Genomic DNA, 20,321 nt, shown 5'->3' on the forward strand with positions numbered 1-20,321 from the left:
CCCAGGCTGGCCTCAGACTTGAGGTAATCCTCCTGCCTCAGACTCTATGTGCTGGGATCACAGACACTCCACTCAACTCCTGGCCACCACTGTCTTTATTGTATTCAAAGTGGGTCGAGGGCTAGGGCCCGAGCAGAGTTGGCTGGAAATTCAGCCAGCATTCTCCCACCATGGCACCATAGGCTATTAGCTGCCTAACCTGGTCTCTAGACAGGGGCTCACAGCTGTTGACCAGTGTCCATACTGACCCAGCCCAGCCCAGTGAGTCTGCAGGGACACCATGAGAGGGAGGGCCTCCACTCACTTCAGAGACCCACTGGGACAGCCCCCTGGAGACAGAACACAGAGTGAAGGCTGACTAGGTGTCCACTCACTGAGGTTTCTACAACCGTCAAGAGGCACAGGGACCAGAAATGCCTTTTACAATCATCTCTTCCATTCCCCTGCCTCCAAGTGAGAAAACCCCAAGGAAGAATAGGCCACATTGTCTGTCAGTCATTCACATCTTGGTGCCCAGAGGGACCCTATGGGTCTCCGTACTAGGCAGGACTCAGTGGTTGCTCTGGGTATTCCTGGAGAAATGGTCTTAAAGGGCTCAGCCACCAGCCTGGCACCTGCTTAAGTCAGCAGCATCTTCATTTGTCCTTTGTGAGGCTGAGAGGGGAAGGTGTTCAAATCCCAGGGGGCCAGGTAGGGACAATGATGCTTAGTGATTTCAAAAAGTGGGTAAAAGTGCCTGCCACACAAGCCTTGCTACCAGAGTTAGAATCCACGGTGGGAAGAGAACCAGTTCCCAAAAGTTGTCCTTTGTGGAGGTCTCTCTCCCTCCCCTCTCTCTCACGCACATACATACAACATTATTATTATTATTATTATTATTATTATTATTATTATTATTAAGTTATAGTTTTAAAAGTAAAAGAATAAACTAGGCAGTGGTGGCATACACCCATAAGCCCCAGCACTTGGAGACAGAGGTAGGCAGGCCTCTGAGTTAAATTCAAGGCCAGCCTGGTTTACAAAGGCAGTTCTAGGACAGCCAGGGCTATGCAGAGAGACCCAGAAAGGATCTCTCTAAGGCTGGGCTGCTGAGGCAAGACAGTGAAGCTAGGTCCTGGGCCTGCCGTTAGGTGCCTAAGAGCAGGTGGGTGGCAGCTCAGGAACTCAGGCAGAAAGCACCCCAACACTGAGCATATACTGTGGCTATCCTCCCCTTCCTCTTCTCATGGGGAGCCCCAGCTGAGAGGTTGACATTCTCATGCCCAAGTTCCTCAGTCAGGTGGCCTAGCTTCCTTGATCTGGTGGTGACTGTCTTCTTCTTTTCATTCGTTTATGTAATTTACTTATTTACTTTTGGGTTCTCAAGTCAGTGTTCCGCTATGTAGTCCTGGCTGTCCTGGAACTTGCTTTGTAGACCAGGCTGGCCTCAAACTCAGAGATCCACCTCCTGCGTGCTGGGATGAAAGGTATGTGCCACCCCCACTGACTGGCAAAGTTGTTGTTGTTGTTGTTATGATTATTATTGTCAAAGATAACACGAACTCATGATTCACCTGCCTCTGCTTTCTAACGTTTAGTGCGATGGGTGTGCACACCACACCTGACTACAGGGCTGGGGTCAACCCCAAGACGTTTTGCATGCTAGACAAGTGTCCTACCAGCAGTGTCACATCCCCAGCCGTGGGATTAAAGCTTCAAAGCGGGGAGTCATCCTGAGAGCTGAGCCTCATGGCCACTTTAAGTAAGGCTAGCCCAGTCCCTGTCTGCCATCCTCTAGGCCTGCCTGTCCTTTGTAGACAAGAGCTCAAATCCCAGGGTTGTCTTAGCTATCTGACCTGTCCGGTTCACTTCCGGGTAAGAACGGGACCTAAAAACAAAAGTCCAAAAGGGCCCTGGAGGCTCTAAGCAAGGTCTTGTGTGTGCCTGAGATTAACTGCCGGATTGTTGTCACCCTTTGTGGGGACTTCAATACAGATCTAGGCTCGGAGTATTGGGGAAAGGTCAGGAGCAGAGCCCAGCTGCTGGTTATGGGTGGGAAAAGAAGGCTTAAGGACACTGAGATGGTGAGGGGGGTCAGTGGTGGTGGGTTTGTTCCTCTTGCTTGAGAGCTTTCTTATCTCTGGTTTAAGGGTTAGCTGACAGTTAAGGCCTGAGATGGGGCGTGGAGGGGAGGGAGGGCAACTCCTCCTCTCCCTCACAGGCCAGACTGGGGTTGAGGGAAGGGTCCCCTAGACACCTAGCCTGTCTCCACCCAGCAAGATTTGCTTGCTGACTTGTTTCCTGACAACCTATCCCCCTCCCCTCCCTCTAGATCCTAGGGCCTACCAAGAAACTTCTGGTCAGTTGGGAAAGGCCCTTCAGTTAGCTGAGAACCTGTACTAGGGCATGGGAGTAAAAAGTTAGTCACGGGGTTGGGGATTTAGCTCAGTGGTAGAGCGCTTGCCTAGGAAGCGCAAGGCCCTGGGTTCGGTCCCCAGCTCCAAAAAAAAAAGAACCAAAAAAAAAGTTAGTCACCTGTGTGCCGGGCTCACCATGGCGAGGATACACACAGTTCCATGGGAGCACCCGGCTGCTACTATAGGACTGTGTGGTGGCTTAAACTCCATTGTTGTGGCTGAGGGAGCTCAGAGAGGATAGACCAATGGGAAGCTATGATGTCATCGTTTTCACTCGAGGCCACTTGACTGTAGGTGAATCCTGCACTTCCTAAAGAGTGCTAACTGCATCAGGAGACAGACAGCTCCTCTGTCTGGGCTTCAGGGATCCCAAGTTAGTTCATTTCTTGAAGCCCAACTACTGTGTTGGAGGACAGTGACCTTCCCAGAGAGGGCAGGTCTAGGCCTACTGGCCTACTATGCTGTGCACTCCTCTCACACGCACATCCACCAGAATGGCCTCAGGAGTTTGTGCTCACTGGGCCTCTGCTCTGGAGCACCAGGTGAGCTTATGTCAGGGGTGCTGCTCTGGGGAAGACAGGATCTCGCCGTATAGCTCTGGCTAGCCCGGAATTTGCTGTCTGCCAGACCAACGTTTAACTCACGAGATCTGCCTGCATGCTGGGGTTAGGCAATCATCACCGTGTCCAGCAGGAGGACGGCTTCTGACCATGCCTCAGCTGCCCTCCTGCGAAGGCTCACCTTGGCTAGTCATCCCAAACATGTGACATAAGAGCTGGAAGTGGCCCGGTAGCCCGGTGGCCTGTCCCAGTGCCATCCAATCTCCTACATCTGGAACCAGGCATCCCGCAATCACAGCCATTCAAGTAGGCGACAGCTACGAGCTAGCCTCTGACTGCTGTTCTTGTTAATGCTCTAGAAGCCTGAAGAGGTTGCCGCTGCTGCTGGTTACCTTTTATCAGAGAGCAGGGGAAATCATATGTCCAGAGCCAAAGCTCCGCCCTGCCGAATGTGTGGCTCATTCTGTAGTCGCAGCACTTGGAAGGCTGAGACAAGAGGAGTTCGAGACCAGCCTGGGCTACAGAATGAGAATGTCTTCAAATAGAACAAATGAAGGGTAGAGGCATAGACCTGTGATCCCAGCACTTGGGAAATAGGAAGATAGGACTTCAAGGCCAACCTGGGACATATGACAACACCCTATCTCATCGCTCCCTTAAAAAAAAAAAAAAAAAAAAAAAACAGAAAACAAAAAAAAAAACGATGACGACAACAACTATAATAGTAATATTAAATAACATGGAAAACAAAAAGTCAAAAGAGACACAGCCCCATAGGTGGCAGAACCAGACTATGAAGCCAGGCAGGTGCACTTGTGCTACTCTGCCGTGCTGTAGGTGGGGACCTGGGTCCTGCCTCTGACTCATGGGGTGAATCCCACAGGTGCCTGTGTCTGTGGCCATGATGTCCCAGCAGATGCTTACCCCCCAGCAGATGCAGCAGATCCTGTCGCCACCTCAGCTGCAGGCCTTGCTGCAGCAGCAACAGGCTCTCATGCTCCAACAGGTGAGTCTAGCCCCAGGGCAGGCACCCCCACACTCCCATGCCCACCCCACCCCCCGCCACTCCCTCCCTGAGCTGCACTGAGGACCTAGGCTGTGGCAGAAACCAGAGAGACTGCCCACACCAGATGGATCTACATTCCTCCGGGGCTCCTGGGCACCCCCCCCAGTATTTTCCACCCTTCTTTCTCATGCGCTGACCTCACTTTAGAACTCTGGGGGAGCAGGCTAAAGTCCTGGAACACCAACCTCCCTGTCGGTCCCCAAGGTCCCCAACACGCACACTCTGTGATGTGAGATTAGGTCTCTCTCCCTGCCTGGCTCTGTTCACTCCCCTGTCTTGGCTGCAAGGCAAGGCTGGTTTACTTCTAGCAGCTCCTGGAGCCACCCTCTCTTGCTCCCCCAGCTGCAGGAATATTACAAGAAGCAGCAGGAACAGCTCCACTTGCAGCTCCTCAGCCAGCAGCAGGCTGGGAAACAGCAGCCCAAAGAGGTGAGTTACTGCGGGGGGGGGGGGGGGGGGCTCCGTCTGTGATGTCGCCTGAGGGCTGCAGTCCCAGCACCTAAGCCCAGCCTTCTCTAGCCTTGCAGGAATGGTAGAAAACAGAAGGAAAATAGAGTTGTAAGGAAAGGGTTCTAGAAAGAAGTTAGGGGTGAATACTCACGTCTCCACGTATCCCCAACCCTCTTTTCTCTCCTCGCCTCAAACCGTATTGTCTCTGCACGTGTGTGTGAGGGTGTGTGCAGGCCATCAGATGTGTCTGATGGGCTTGGCTTAGATGCAGTGGATTCCTGTCATGTCGTGTCCCTGTTAACGTCCCTTGGAGAGTCAGCTGTCCCATCCTGAGGACTCGCAGCAGTACACCTCCTATACCTCAGGCTGCCCTAGCCTCTGTCCCATAATGCCTTGTGCGGCCCTCACCAGTTCATCCTTGTAACTCCTGAGCCCTGCCTTCTGCTCCACCTCCTGTAGCCCCGCTTCCCAGTTGCCCCCTCCCAGAAAGCTGCTCTTGCCCAGATGGTAGCCAGGTATTCCCCGCCCCCTCAGCCCTTCCGGCGTGCTTTCAACTGCCACAGATCTGGTTTTGATTCTCTAAGCTGTTTATCCTTTTGCCTCAATGAATTGCCACCCCAAATATATACCAGCCCACCCTCCAGGGCAGGCAGGCAGAGAGATGCTTGCCTCCCAAATATCCAGGACATGCTTGGCTCTCTGGGCTCAGGAAACTTGCTGACAGCCTGACTTGTCAGTGCCTGTATGAAGAACTGAATAGGGGGGGGGGGGACACATATATTGCAGGAGCTTGTGCCTGGGCAACAGTGACATCACTGTTCCAGGACTCAGCTGAGGCTGGTCATGTCCCGTCCACTCCTTTAGCACTGTATCTAAACTAGGACGGGATGGGGGTGTGAAGTCTCCCCCACTCCGAAGAAGGGGGCCCTGAGCAAGTGGGAAGGGTCTCCTCTAGGTGGGAGTGGTCCCCAGATCTGCCAGGCTCATCCATCGAACACTGTGATGAGAGAGAGACCCCCCACCATCACCATCACCACCACCACCCACCCTCCCCAGCACACAGCTGCGGCATGCATAGCAGAAGCTGCCGCCAAGGAGGAGGAGGGAGGAGGGAGGGCGTCGTGCTGCGTGTCTGGGTCTGGCTGTGTGTGTTTGCGCCTGTGCGTGCGTGCGTGCATGCGTGTGTTTACTGCGAGAAGGCATGCAGCCCTATGGAAGCTGGGCCGGGAGCAGAGAAGCTGCTGCTGCAGACGCTACCACGACAGCTCCAGGGGCTGACAGGCCCTGGGAGGGGGTGGCCGCAGCGTGGGGGCCAGATGGCACGGCTGAGGCCAACGGCACCCCTCTCTGCCCACCCCCTCGGGCTCCCTCCCAGGCTCTGGGGAACAAACAGCTGGCCTTCCAGCAGCAGCTCCTGCAGATGCAACAGTTGCAGCAACAGCACTTGCTCAACCTACAGAGGCAGGGGCTGGTCAGCCTGCAGCCTAGCCAAGCCTCAGGGCCCCTCCAGGCCCTCCCGCAAGGTGAGCAATGCCCAACCCCGCCCCCAACCCCACAGCCTTCACTAAGCCCTGAATAGGGCCCAGGCCCTACGTTGTGCTCCCAGCCAGCCAGCCTCTATCTCCCGCAGCAGCCGTGTGCCCGACAGACCTGCCCCAGCTGTGGAAAGGCGAGGGTGCCCCGGGGCAGCCTGCTGAGGATGGCGGCAGGCAGGAGGGGCTGGACCTCGCCAGCCCAGCTGCTACTGCTACCTCGTTCGCCAGCCCTCCCAAGGTCTCCCCGCCCCTCTCCCACCACCCCTTACCCAACGGACAACCCACTGTGCTCACATCTCGGAGAGACAGGTATGGATGGCCTTGGGGGTAGCACGTGGCAAGGCTCTGCTCTGGGTTGCACTTGGAACCCCGAGGGTGGCACTGTGGTGCGGACCCAGAGGGGGCGAGGGGCTGGAGCTCGGGGACCCAGGAGTCTGCCTTTTCTCCCAGGGTGTACAGAATGCTAAACCAGTAGTAGAAACAAAAGCTGGGCCCAGGGCTGCCTCCGCGGCTCTGACCACTACCCTTTCCCTCCTCTACCAGCTCCTCCCATGAGGAGACCCCCAGTTCCCACCCTCTTTATGGACATGGAGAATGCAAGTGGCCCGGCTGTGAGACCCTGTGTGAAGACCTGGGCCAGTTTATCAAGTAGGTGTCACCCAGCCTTCTCCCTGCAGGAACCCTCTCTGCCCAGCCTGCTCTTGTCAGGGGTCCTAATGTCGGAGCAGAGCTGAGCCAAGCAGAGCGGTGGGGTAGCCTAGCTCTTCCCCTGCTCTCCCCCTCCCCCATATTCCTGCTGGCAGCTTCTCCCCCAGCTCTCTCCCACTCCAGATCAGGGGTGTCAGAGGAGGAAGTCTATCTCTCCACATCCTGAAGAGTGATGGCCTAAGACGGCCAGCCGAGGACAGGCAGGGTGGGAGGCAGACAGGCGGCTGGCAGCAGGCGGCCAGCTGCCACCACAGTGCCAAGCTCTGTCACTGACTGATTAACTCCGCTGTCTCCCGGACCCTTGCAGCATCAGGGTCAAACAAATTGTTTTCACGCTCCGTCAGAGGTTTACTTAATTAGTTCATTTGCAATTAGATCTCTCTGTAGCCTGGTTTTAGCTAAGACATCAAAGGAGGCTGAGGAGAAAGCTTCCTCCACGGCCGCACCCCCCTCTTTGTTCCACCCTTCTCTTCTTTGTATCTCTTCTTCTGTCTGCTTCTCTGGCTAAGGGCTGGCTGACAGACTGGGGGGGTTGGAGGACGGGTTAGAGAGGTAAAGTAGGAAAACCCAGAGCTCATTCTCTTCCCTGCCCTCCTCCTCTCTAAGACACCTCAACACAGAGCATGCTTTGGATGACCGGAGCACGGCCCAGTGCCGCGTGCAGATGCAGGTGGTCCAACAGCTGGAGATCCAGGTGTGGCACAAGGGTGTGCAGGGAGGGTGCCGGGAGGGCCCCTGGGTCAGAGCCACCGGTGAGGATGGCTGAGCGGTGAGGGTGAGCGAGGCTGGGGCCCCACATGCAGGGAGCTGCTTCTAATGTGAATGGCTAATGTACAGGCCCGCTGTGTGGTTTGCTTCTGCAGCCATCTAGGTAGCTCGAGGCATCCTCAGAGTAGTCTGCCTGCAGGATAGTGTCATCCCCATATAACACAGGCCTTGGGAGCCCAAATAACTTTCAAGTAGCCAGTCAGGGAGTGGAGGGACTGGGATTAGAACCCTTGCTCCAGTATCAGCATGGAGTTCTTAAGAAAGTCACTGAGTCAGCCATCTATGTTTAACCCTCTCTGACTCCTCCCAAGGTGGAGAGAGGGTAGTTCTAAGAGATGCATCGAGTTTCTGAATGGAGGAAGTGAATCGTTTATCCGTTCCCACATTCGTCCTCAGTAGTGAGCCAGCAGGCACTGGGTGCTGTTCAGCCTTGGATTCTGCCTTCTGTGGGGAGAAGGGAAACATTGCTGACTGAGAGAAGTGTGTCAGGTGCTGTGAGCCTAGGACACCTGTGGAGAAGGGAGAGCTTCACATCCTGGTCCTGAGGAGATGAGAGTCCAGAGGGGCAAAGAGTGGCCAAGGCCTTTAGCAAGTTTTCAGAAGTGAGGCATAGAGGAAACAGATGCCTCTGGGGGGAGGGGAGGGGTGTGGGTCTGTGTGTGAGAAAGGAAAGAGGTAGGGAAAGGGAGGTAGGTGTGTGTGTGAGCCTCTCTGTGTGTGTGTGTGTGTGTGCATGTGCTTGTGACAGAGAGGAGAGAGAGGGGAGGGGTGTGTGTGTGTGTGTGTGTGAGAGAGAGAGAGAGAGATGGGAGAAGGAAGGTAGGTATGTGCGTGTGCGTGAGCAAGTATGCGTGTGTGTATGTGTGGTGTGTGTGAGAGAGAGGTGGGGTGGGGAGAGGGAGGTGTGTGTATGTGTGACAGAGAGATGGGGGAGGGGTGTGTGTATCTGTGTGAGAGAGTGGTAAGGAAAGGGCAGTAGGGGTGTGTGTCCATTTGTGTGCATGTGTGTGTGTGTGCGTGTGTGTGTGTGTGTGTGTGTGTGTGTGTGTGTGTGTGTGTGTTTTGGGACTTTCCAAGGGGTCCTCCCGGGCCAGTGACAGGTAGCCTGTAGGGACCCATTGCCACCCTCACTGTGCCCCTCCTTGCCTATGCCTTTTCACAGCTGGCCAAGGAGAGTGAGAGGCTGCAGGCCATGATGGCACATCTGCATATGCGACCTTCCGAGCCCAAGCCCTTCAGCCAGCCAGTGAGTACCCTGCCCCCACTTCCCTGCAACCCCCCCCCCAAGCCCTTCCACAGCGCAGCCCTGGCCCTCAGGGAGCAGCCACTTTTGGTGCTTTTCTCAGCACCTACCCCGTTGCTCACAGCTGAACCCAGTCCCTGGCTCCTCCTCATTCTCCAAGGTGACCGTCTCCGCAGACCCATTCCCAGATGGCCTCGTGCACCCCCCAACTTCAGCCGCTGCCCCTGTCACACCCCTGCGTCCCCCTGGCCTGGGCTCTGCCTCTTTGCACGGTGGGGGCCCTGCCCGCAGGAGAAGCAACGACAAATTCTGCTCCCCCATCTCCTCAGGTGAGGCTGCTATGGGAGGGATGTGCCTCCCCCCATGTGGGTTCCCCATCTGGCTGCCTCACCTTCTGCCTGTCTCCCCCAGAGCTGGCCCAGAATCATGAGTTCTACAAGAACGCAGACGTCAGGCCCCCCTTCACCTATGCCTCCCTTATCCGCCAGGTAAGCATGGAAGGCAAGTTAGCTGCACGCAGGCCTCCCGATACCTGACCCGTAAGGTCCCTTCCTCCTGGGGCCGTCTCTTCCTCCCGCAGGCTGTGGCTTAGGCTGCCTGAGCTCACTGGGTATTTTCCCATCCAGTCGTACTGACCATATCCACAGTGTGACGCTCGATTCTACATATGCCCCCTTCTTCTGTTCCTTCGCTCCTGTCCACAGTCCTCGTGATCTGATGCTCACACTCGCTATTCATAAACGCACGGACATACTCTTACACACGTGGCTATTCTGTGGTACTTCCTACAGGTGTCCATTCTCTCACACTCTCGGGGCACACTTTGCCCAAATAAAGGAAATTCCCAACCCCCTCAAAACTGGTGCTTACGTGCTTCCTCAGGGTAGGGCTCATGGAGCCCTGTTTCTCCCCTCACCCCCAACCCAAAGAACACCCCCAGGTCCCTTGTGCACATGTGCAGCCACTGGACGCCGGGCTCCCAATACCCTCAGCTCTCTTAGCTCATTCACTCCCAACTTGCCCTCAAAAGACTCTACCCATCTGGTTCACATACACTGCCATTGGTTCCTGTCCTTATGAGTGAGTCGGGGGCTACCTAGAAGGGTGGAAACACAGGGCCGTGAGGCCTCCAGATCCAGGCTGAGGGTCTCTTTGCCCTTTCCTTGCCTGCAGGCCATTTTGGAGACTCCAGATAGGCAGCTGACCCTAAATGAGATATATAACTGGTTCACCAGGATGTTCGCCTATTTTCGAAGAAACACGGCCACCTGGAAGGTAAGGCCTGCCCTATCTCCCTCATCCTGACTTTCTTCTCTACACTGCCACATCCTACTGAGACCAAGGCTACCTAACACTCTGTCCCCTCAACACTTCTGCAGAAATAGCCCCCCCCCGGGGGGAGGGCACAAACAGCCCTCACCCCGATCCTCTCAGGAATGCCAGTGTTCCTAACTCCCTTTTTGTCAATCAAGGGCTTGGTGTATTGTCTCAGCTGGTCTTAAAACCCTGGGTTCAAATGATCACCCTGCCTCTACGTCCCTGAGTGCCAAGATTTCAAGTGAGCATCACCACACCCAGTTAGGCAGTTGCTGGGCATGGAAACCAGCCCTTTGTGTGCTAGGCATGTACAGTGCCTTCCTTTTAATGACCTTGGCCGGCCTTCTGATGTTGCTTTAGTGGGAGGAATTACTTCTCTCTTGTATGGTACGAAGAATCCAGCCCCCTGAGACAGGGCCTCGGGAGGGTTGACAGTCAGGTTAGTGGCAGGTCCTGGGGTAAATTTATGGGTCTAAATTCCATAACTAATTAAGTCCAGGAGGAGGCTGAAGGTGTATGCTGGCCACAATACATGGGTAGACTGAGGCTCATAGACCATACCCAGGGACACAAATGTATCGATACACACACCATCCAGCTACACCAGTGGCAGGGAGATAACTGTTTCTATTCAATTAGTCATGTAACACTTTCAGCCATAAGCATTTTCCTAGGAGACCGGAGGAATGCAGGGCCCTAGGAAAATGGGCCAAGGGCTGGGACGCCAAACCGTTCTGTGGTTGAGATAGGGTGTGCGCGCACACCGCGTGTGTGTCTTACACTGTGCAGCGGGATGGGAAGGTGGTATCTAAAGTAAGGTGGAGTTGGAGGGGGCGTTGGAGTAAGGAGGAGGAGGTGGGGGTGGAGTATTGGCCCTTTCAGGAAGTCTAGATACAGGAGAGGGCAGCTCTCTCAGAAACCTAATTGTATCCCTGGCTCTTGAGTCCCCCTGCTGGCTAGTGAAAAAACTACAAACAGATCACCTCCTGCAACGTGATGGGTCTCTCTTAACTGTGTCCTCCGGCACCGCCCGACCACTGGGTGGGATCTGCAGTTGCCCAGCCTTTTCTACCGTGGTAATGTACAAAGGACCACTAGAAGGGCCGATCGCGCCATCTTTCTTTTCTATGCCAAGCTCCCAAAGCTTAGAGAGACTGTGTAGCTGGGGCAGCCACTCTGATTGGCTATGAGTGATGTCACTTCCTGGCAACCATGGCCCTGCCCTCTTTTTGAGGCAGCATCATGTTTTAGGAGCCACCTGGTCCAACGTCTAGGCCAAGTCAGATGGCAGACTTTACAGAAGATACAACCCCATCACCTAAAGTTATTCAATAGTGTAGATAGCGCTGGTTCAGGTGGTTTTTATAGTTTCTCAGTGGCCGTGCCGACAGCCTCCTCTTGGTCTCTGGTTCATCCCGCACACACAACCCTAATCTGATTCTGATACAGTGTAGCTTGTTGCTACCTGCACCACCCAGGGGTGCCACACTGCCCTGTCAGGTTAGTATGTTGGCTTGAGATCCACACCGACTGAGAGTTCTTTTCAGCCAGCCAACTTCATTTATGCTACTGGGGAAAATGTAGCCTGTGGTTTCTTCCCTCTGCCTCTGCCCTGCTTCTGCACCTTCTCCAGGTCACCTCTCTCTACATCATTTGGGTTTCTTGATCCCCACCCCCACCCCTTCTGGTCGCCTTCCATAGGCTATGCCGGCTGCATTAGACCTAGAGCATCCAGGCTCGGGAGTGGGCGTGTGCCAAGCCAGCTGCCATTTCTTAGGGACAGAGCTACCATCTGCCAAGTCGACGGTCCTCAGCAGCCCTCCCATGTCCGTCCCCTCCTAGGGCCTGTGTTGTGGGCCCATCCTTTTGTTTACGCAGCCCTCGCCAGACCCCTTAAATTGCCGTTAATGTTTCAGCGTAACGAATTAGTCTCTCGTCACGAATCAGGCTTCGAAACGAGGGAAAAAAGCCCCGGCGAGGCCACCCTCGGAAATTGGGGTCATTCTCATTTGCAAGGTGGAGGATCGGAGCCCCGTAATGCGGGCAAATTTATTCCGAGGCAGGAGCCCCGGCGTGATTAGGCTCTTTGTAATTATCGCTCCGTGAGATTCCACTCCAGCCGCCCGCCTCCCTCGTGGATTAGCAAGCGAGTCGGAAAAATACACAGGATTTAATTAGAGGCAAATTAAAATTGGTAATGAAATCGGGCCAGTTGCAAGAGGCAAGAGTTGGATGGGAGAGAGGGAGAGGGGATCTCCAGGGGCACCCACTGCCCGCCCTGCCCGCTTTCTTCCCCGTTTAGAAATGTAAAGAGGAGACGGGCATAGGCGAATTGGAGGAGACTGGTGGGGGGGACAGGTAATGGGGACAGGGCTGGGGCTGCTGGCGAGAGACAGAAAAACTGAGAGCGGAGATATGGAGGTGGGACCAAGGGACCTGGGGACGGGTGATGGGTGGATCAGAGCCCTCACCCAGGCTTCCAGAGGGAAATGGGCCCAGCAGCCCCGCCCATGTGTCCTACCAACCAGGTGACCTCAATTTCTGAAGTTCGCTTTCCAGGAGGAGGTAGTGACAAGATGTCTTGTTGTCTCACCGTTGTGCGTTTAGGCTGTCTTTTTCAAGTCAGAACTTAGTTTCCAGGTGTATGTATTAGGCTCCACTCATACCTGTGCTCCCAGGAAGCTGTCTGTCCAGAGTCACAGCCCATAGCCTCGGCCCTCGGACTCCTAGGGGTTCGGTAAGGGTAGTGAGGTCTGTGAGTTAGCTGAAATGCTCCTTGTTTGCCTGAAGTACAGTGTCCCAACCTCTCCTAGCCACCAGGGTCACTTTGCAATCTTAAAATCAGAAGTCAAGAATGATTTCTGCCAGTGCATTTGGTCAGTGAGAATGGAGAAAGGAACAATTTAATTTTGTTGATAATAGCATTTTCTTGAGACGGGGCCTCTATGTAGTCCAGGCTGGCCTGAATCCCCTATATAGACCAGGCTGGCCTCTGTCTCCTGAGTGCTCAGATTAAAGCATGTACCACCTCACCCTATCCGAGAACTTTACCTCTCAACTATCCCTGTGCCTGGAACGTGGTTGTTGTTCCTGGGACATGACATGTGGGACCACGGGAGGATTCTCCATGTGTGTTCACTGGAACGGAGGTGAATCCCATTCACTGCCTCCCCAGAATGCCGTGCGCCACAACCTCAGCCTGCACAAGTGTTTCGTCCGCGTGGAGAATGTCAAGGGGGCCGTGTGGACTGTGGATGAGCGGGAATATCAGAAACGGAGACCGCCAAAGATGACAGGGTATGTGGGCCCTAGCTGGGTGAGCGGCCCCCAGCCTGGCCTAAACCGGCTCAGCTCCTGCTTCTTGGGGACACCCTGGATTCCAAATGCCCCCCCCCCAGAAGAGAATGAGTGTGTCAAGGGTAGAGGAGACCCGCGTGCTTGGCAGGCCACATGGATGTAACTGACAACCCCGAGATGAGATGGGCACTGCCATCCTCCGTTCTCACTTCTGACTGAGAGAAGGAGTCACGGGGGACAGGGTACCAGAGGGATCCGCCCACAGTACTCATGGCTATAGCTGGGGTGTGAGCTGGGGTGACAGCTGCCGTTCCAAACTCTTCCTGCCATAGAATGAGAATCCTGGACCCCACATCTTTATTTCACTGTGGAAGAGTTGAGTGGAGGGGCCGGGGGCTGGCGGGAAGCCAGTGGGAAAGCAGGTTGGTGGCACAGCCAGGTCCATGACCAGGCCTCACACCAGGCCTCACACCAGGCCTCAGATGCTCTGTTTCAGCGCACAGTAGGTCAGAACCTTTCCTTATCACACCAGCAGCTGCTTTCTTGCCTACATACATTGCCCCCCGGCCCCGGGCTCAGGGGAGACCTGAAGAAGGCTAAGATACCTTTAGCACCCAATGTCTCTTCTCCCCAAGGACAGGCTTGCTGGGCAACTGCAGAGGAGCAGGGGAAGGGGTGAGATGGTGAAATGCCTTACCACACCCCACATTCCAGCCTCCACGCCTGGTAGTGTTCTCTCATTGCCAGCCTGGACTGCTCCTCCCCTCCTGTGCGACCTCTGAGAGGCCCTATGGGGGCAGGGGAGGGCCCTAGCCTTGGCTTCCCCGGTACCACTGGCTTCTGGAGCCTGCTCGGTATGTGGTGCTCCTGGGGTCATGACTCATCTGTTCTAAGTTCAAGAATTCCGGAAAGGGGACTTTGTGTAGAAGGAGTAACATACAGCCATAGATCAGGCTCCAGCTTGCCAAACGTCAGAAAACAGGCATGGTGGTGCGTGTCCGTGATCCCAGTCCTCGGGAGAAGGAAGCTGGAGGATCAGAAGTTCTCTGTTTTGTTTTGTTTTACCAGACAGGGTTTCTCTGTGTGGGCCTGGCTGTCATGACACTCATGCTGTAAACCAGGCTGGCCTCGAACTCAGAGATCCGCCTGCCTCTGCTTCCTGAGTGCTGGGGATGAAAGGCATGTGCCCTTGGGGGTAGGGACTAGGATATGAGAGAATGGTCAGAGAAACTGCTGGCCATGCCCTGTGAGAGGGGAATTCTGGGAGTCCTGCTCCTGCTTCCCAGCTCTCAGCCCCAGACAGCTCTAAGGCTGGAAGTCCCTGCTTTAAAAACAGATCAGAGAGGATGACAAGGATCCAGCTACAGACTCCATTAGCAACAGGGGAGCAAAGTGCATCTCCTCATCCCAGCTCTGGGTCAGGGGAAGGTCGCCTGTGGATGTGTGAGTTGACATTGCCTTCTCTCCCCTAGGAGCCCCACTCTGGTGAAGAACATGATCTCCGGCCTCAGTTATGGGGCACTTAACGCCAGCTACCAGGTGACTGAGCCCACCTGCTCCCTTCTGCATGGGCCTCAGGCTTTGCCTAGCCTCCTCCCCTAGAGGAGTAGGTGGGGAGGAGGGTAAAGACCATACCCCACTCTTGGCCTCCGCCCCACTCCAACTCCATACCAGCATGTATCTCTGATCTCAAGCCTGAGTTCAAGAAAGGGTGGGCATAGCACATACAGATTGACACAGACGACTGAGTCCTGTCCCTCATCCCCTCAGACTAGGGTCCTCTGTCCCTCGGTGGGAGGGGGTCATTGCTACGTTACAATTTTCCAGAGAAGCTGAGCAGTGGGCTGAAGAGTTCTTGCTGGGGTGTGTTGGGGTGTGTTGGTGGGGGTTGCTAAACTAGATCAGTCCGCCCCCTGCACGAGGGCTCTGACAACAGGGAAGGGTCTCTAGCCACTGACAGTCCCATCCTGTTTGCTCCAGGCTGCCCTGGCAGAGAGCAGCTTCCCTCTCCTCAGCAGCCCCGGCATGCTGAACCCTGGCTCAGCCAGCAGCCTTCTGCCCCTCAGCCAGGATGACATGGGCGCCCCTGGGGAACCACTACCCAGCAATGGGAGCAGCAGCCCCCCTCGCCTCTCCCCTCCTCAGTACAGGTGAGCACACACAAGCCCCTGGGCTCATTCATCACACAACGACTCTGTGGAGCAAGCAGTCTCCCCCATCTTCATAAGACAGCTGTGGGCCTCCTCACAATTCTCTGTCCTCCTTCTCTCCCCTACCCCCCCCCTCTCTCTCTCTCTCTCTCACTCTCTCTTTTTTTTCCCTCTTCCTCTCCCTCTCTCTCTCTTCCCCCACCCACCCACAGAGACTGGGGAGAGATGGTGGGGTCTTAGCAGGGCTGTGGGCTTCTGGATTGATCTGTGGGAGGAAGGGGAGGCCCAGGCAACCCCATATCCACATCACCCTTTCCATGCAGTCACCAGATACAAGTCAAAGAGGAGCCTGCTGAGGCAGAGGAAGACCGACGGCCGGGACCTCCCCTGGGCGCCCCCAACCCCAGCACTGTGGGGCCTCCAGAAGACAGGGACCTGGAGGAGGACCTGGCAGGAGAGGACATGTCCTAAGGGCTGGGTGGGCAGGCAGGGCAGAACAAGACCCTGCCGCCCAGTCTGGACCCCGGCCCACCCACCCCACTTTACAGCCCCTCCAACCTCAAGGCACTTCGGGGACTTGGACAGGGGAGACCTGGGCCCCACGCCACCTGACTGACAGACGCCTGGGGGCAGGCACATCCCTGCCTCCCCAAGAGAACACAGAATCCTTGGACTGGGACCTATAGAGGACATGGAGGGCCCAGACCCTCTCAGCCCCTCCCTGTATTCCCAACCACCACCAGCAGCAGCAGGGCTCTCCCTCCCCACCAGCGCTCCCCTCCAGGGCCCCTTAGCACAGGGGAGACCCGCAGGCGGGGCTGAGCCACCCCCACAAACCCTACCTTCATCCCCTCTGCCCTGTCAGTGGCAGAGGTTTCTGGCCAGAGGACCCTTCCTGGTTCATCTTCCCTCACCTTCTTTTCCCAACTGTGAAAATTAGTTCTCCAGCCCCAGCTTCCCGTTCGATGGGGCGAGCAGGCTGGGGGTACACCTGCAGGCCAGCCCCTCAGCTGCTGGGGTGGAGCAAGTTGTGCCCTGCCCTCCCCTACCCCACCCCCGACCTGAGACAGGATCCAGACTAAGCAGGCCTCCACCCCACCCTGTTTGCTGGGTACTCCTGCGGCACCCCGACTTGAGGAAGCACTGAGGGACCCCCATGCTGGGCACCTTCAGAGCTGTGTGCATAGGTGGCCTCTGCCCAGAGCATCACAGCACGAAGTAAGCCAGGCTGGAACTACCCTCACCCCAGCCTAGGGGTCCCCTGAATTGGGGTCCTCTCACCCCCCTCAGCACCCCTTCCTGTCCCCCCTCCCCTCCCCTCCTCCCAGTTAAACGGATGACCAAAGACCTTTCTTATGCCGGAAGCAAAAACCAAAACTTTTTGTTGGCTTTTTCTTTTGCCGCCTCCCCGAGCATCCTGCCCTCCCAACCCTGCCTCCTGGCCCCAGGCTGGAAGCCCCTCCTTCACTTAAGTTATTGTTTTAAACCAAAGTTTACAGTGTCTGTTGGTGGCAAGACCCCCTTTCTTCCCTCCCCCCAAGGGTCCAGGGGTCCTATTCACTTCCCCCTCTGCTCTTACCTTGCCTACGGAGATAGGAGAGGGCAGAACCCTGCCCCAACCCTGGGCTGCTTTCTGAGGGGGCTCCTCAGATGCCTCCATAGGACCAAGTCCCCATCATGCCGGGAGTGTGGATTCTAGCAGAAGAGCTAGAAACGATGAGATTCCACAGACCCCCTATGGGGGACCCACAACCCAAGGCCACGCACGGACTGGGTGTAAGGGATGCCTAGAACACCCTGACCAGGCCCCTTCCCTTAGAAAGACTTCTTGGGTATTTCCCAGGAGAACCCCACATTCACCACCAACCCTCTATCCCTACCCTACACACAAGCTGCCCTCCTGAGAGGCAAGGGGCACCCCCCGGCCTTCCCCTATGTATCCCCACCTGTGTTCCGTTTGACCCAGCACAGAAATATTAAAATCCTCTATTTACCGGGCCCTGTGTGTGTCACCGAGGTGAGAAAGGAGAGGGCCCTTGGAACCAGATGACCTGCTGAAGGCAGGAACGGCAGGCGAGTCTGGCACAGGTGACCCTGGGTTCCTCCTCTCAGCTGTCACTGTGAATGCCAGGCCTCTGAGTCCTGAGTGTCAGGCCCTGGATTTGCAGCTCAGACTGGTGACAGGGTTTTTCTCTGCCAGGGCGCTCTGTTCCAGCTGGGAGAGTGTTACAGCTCATTCATTACCTTGGGGTCTGTCACTGTGGCTGTGCTGCTCCACACATGGTGCCCTGCTAAAGCCATCATGTCCCCTGGATGGGTATATGCGCATCATGACACTACAGGGTGGGTTTCCTGTTTGAGCTAAGGCGCATGTGTCTGCAGAGGCACAGTGCAGGTGGCTCTGGGTTAAGACCAGATGGTTTAACCCGTTCGGGGAGACCCTGGGTAGTGAGGAGGAGGAAGAGAGAGGAGAGAAGTGGCCCAACTATTAGTCCCAAGGTGAGTTCTACCCATGGGCGACGTCACCTTTGAGTACTGCTCTCCCGGGGCACACACTAGGGTCTCACCTCTCATGCCAGTCGGTGTTGATTTGCCAGTGCTTGGGAGGTTGACGGGCTAGCGGGAATGGGGGATGGGGCGCAGGAAGAGAAGTAACAAACCTAAGTGCAATCTCCCTGCAAGCTACTGGCACTTTCCAGCCTCTGCAGCTGTGGCACGGAAGGCCTGCTGACCTCCTCTCGGCTCTAGTTAGCATCTAACCTAGGCTCACTGACCCCTCTCCCCAACCTTAGCGCCTCCACTCCTCCACCTGGTCCTCTATACACTTGGCAGGAGTCTTGAGATATAGCTCCTTGTGTCTGTCCATCCACCCCTACACACACACACACACACACACACACACACACACACACACACACACACACACACACACACACACACCATCTGGAGAGGAACCGGCTCCTTTTGTAAACCGGCAGACGGTCACGGGTGCGCATGCGCGCCAGCACACAGCCCACCCTGACAGGCGGCACTACCTTGATCTGCCCTCCCCTCTCTCCAAAGGGCAATATGGTGTCTGCTTACTCTCGACAGCACCTGCAGCTTGGTCTAACCTGACATGACCTCTTAACACCTTTGCCCTCCTTTTCCCTCCCAGACCCACAGAAGGCCCCAGGAGAACCCGGAGATGTTGGCTGCCAAGCACCTAACTCCCTTACCCTACCCCTGAAAAAAGAGGATCTGTTCGGATAGCAGTTCCCAGGGGCAGCCTGCTTACACAGACCCTAAAAGGGACAAGACGCCATCCTTTCCCTAACTCCCAGCTTTGTACTCAGGATAGTTCTCCCGGTAGTCTAACTTCAGTTTCTCCTGCTTCAACCAGAATTCTAGTGGGTTTTGTTTTCGTCTTTGCATTCCTCCATAGAGTGATGGAAATGTTTATCAGAAATATTAAACTACGTCGAGAAGAAGAGTGAAGATCTACTTGGATGTTGATGAAAACTCCATACAGTATATGACATAGGAAGTTGCTAGGATCGTTTGAGCTTAAGTCTTCGGCTTTGTTTCTGAATCAGGATCTTCCTATTCAGCCCTGGCTGTCCTGGGACTTAGTATGGAGACTGGGCTGGACTCAGACTCCGGCGAGCGGCCTGCCTCTGCCTCCCCAATACCAAAATGACAGATGTCTGCCGCCATGCACCAACAGTCTTTCTGTCACCTTCCCACCAGGAACTCCTCCATGCAGTCTAGCTTCCTACTCTTGTTTTATTTACAGAGTCCTGTTATTTATTTTTTAAAGGTTACTTTACCTGTATGAATTTCTTGCCTCCCTGTATGTAAGTGCATTATGTAAGTGCCCGGTGCTGCAGAGGCCAGAGAAGGGTATCACATGCCCTGGAACTGGAGTTAGAGATGGTTATTGAGCCACCATGTGGGTGCTGGGAACCAAACTCCAGCCCTCCACAGAAGCAGCCAGTGCTCTGAACTGCCGAACCTTCCCCCAGCCCGAGTCCTTTCCCCATTGCCTAGGCTGCGGCCAGCACCTGGTCCTGGTCTTAGCATGTCTGGCCCTGGTGGAGAAGCTCTCTGGAACCTTCCCTCCAGAGCTCACTCTGTCCCAGGGCTTGTTGTCCGGGGCCGGCAGAGGGCGCTTCAAACAAAGCGGACCTGCATCGCCGGCCGCTGCGAGCTCAGAGGGTGGAGCTAAGTCCTTTGAGAAGCCCTCGCCTCACCCAGGGTTTCTGTGGTTGTTTGTTGGGGCTTTCCAGATTCTTCCAGCATGTGGCTTATGAGACATTCTACAGAAAATCGGAAGGAAGGAAGAAGAGTGTGGGGACCCAAAGACCGCCCCACCTGCTCACTCGGGTCACAGGAGGGATGAAACCAGTTCTAACAGTAATTATTATCAATATTTAGCCTAGTGTGGTGTCCTGTACCTGGGATCTCAGCACGTGAGAGGCAGGAGGGTCAGGAGTCGAAAGGCATTCTGATTCATACAGACCTAGGCCAGACTGAACTACACAAGACCCAGTCTGAAAAATATCCCTCAAAAAGTATTAACATTTAATGAGACTCTACTGTGTGCTAGATGCTTCTAGAAGCTTTGCATTTCATTCCCCACAGCTCTGGGTTAGATATTGTATCCCCATTTCTCAGATAGGGAAATTGAGGCATGGTCTAAATAGCTAGCAGGTTAGTCTTCTGATAGCAGTGGCTCATACCTGCTGTCCCAGTATTCAAGAGGCTGAGTTGCAAGACCAGCATTAAGTTCAAGGCCAGCCTGGGCTACAGAGTGGGAAGGAGCCTAAATGTGCCCCCTGGGGGGAAAAGA

At 55.3% G+C, this 20,321-nt stretch overlaps 1 protein-coding gene across 8 annotated transcripts in view; it reads left to right on the plus strand.

Moving 5' to 3' along the window:
* Foxp4 (forkhead box P4) overlaps nt 1–17,488 on the plus strand; it is a 56,651-nt gene extending 39,163 nt beyond the window's left edge. For 2 of the 8 annotated variants that reach the window (XM_087566590.1, XM_087566592.1), the window contains 14 exons: nt 3,840–3,962; nt 4,365–4,451; nt 5,848–5,995; nt 6,106–6,316; nt 6,551–6,655; nt 7,322–7,409; nt 8,646–8,729; nt 8,887–9,055; nt 9,138–9,214; nt 9,900–10,001; nt 13,219–13,340; nt 14,813–14,879; nt 15,321–15,490; nt 15,814–17,488. In XM_087566590.1, the coding sequence (XP_087422716.1) occupies nt 3,840–3,962; nt 4,365–4,451; nt 5,848–5,995; nt 6,106–6,316; nt 6,551–6,655; nt 7,322–7,409; nt 8,646–8,729; nt 8,887–9,055; nt 9,138–9,214; nt 9,900–10,001; nt 13,219–13,340; nt 14,813–14,879; nt 15,321–15,490; nt 15,814–15,961 (1,701 nt within the window). In that variant the 3' untranslated portion in view covers nt 15,962–17,488. 8 annotated transcript variants of the gene reach the window in all.
* The last annotated feature ends 2,833 nt before the right edge of the window (nt 17,489–20,321 follow it).

Source organism: Rattus norvegicus, chromosome 9 (assembly GCF_021556685.1).
Source record: "Rattus norvegicus strain SHRSP/BbbUtx chromosome 9, alternate assembly SHRSP_T2T, whole genome shotgun sequence".
NCBI lineage: Eukaryota > Metazoa > Chordata > Mammalia > Rodentia > Muridae > Rattus > Rattus norvegicus.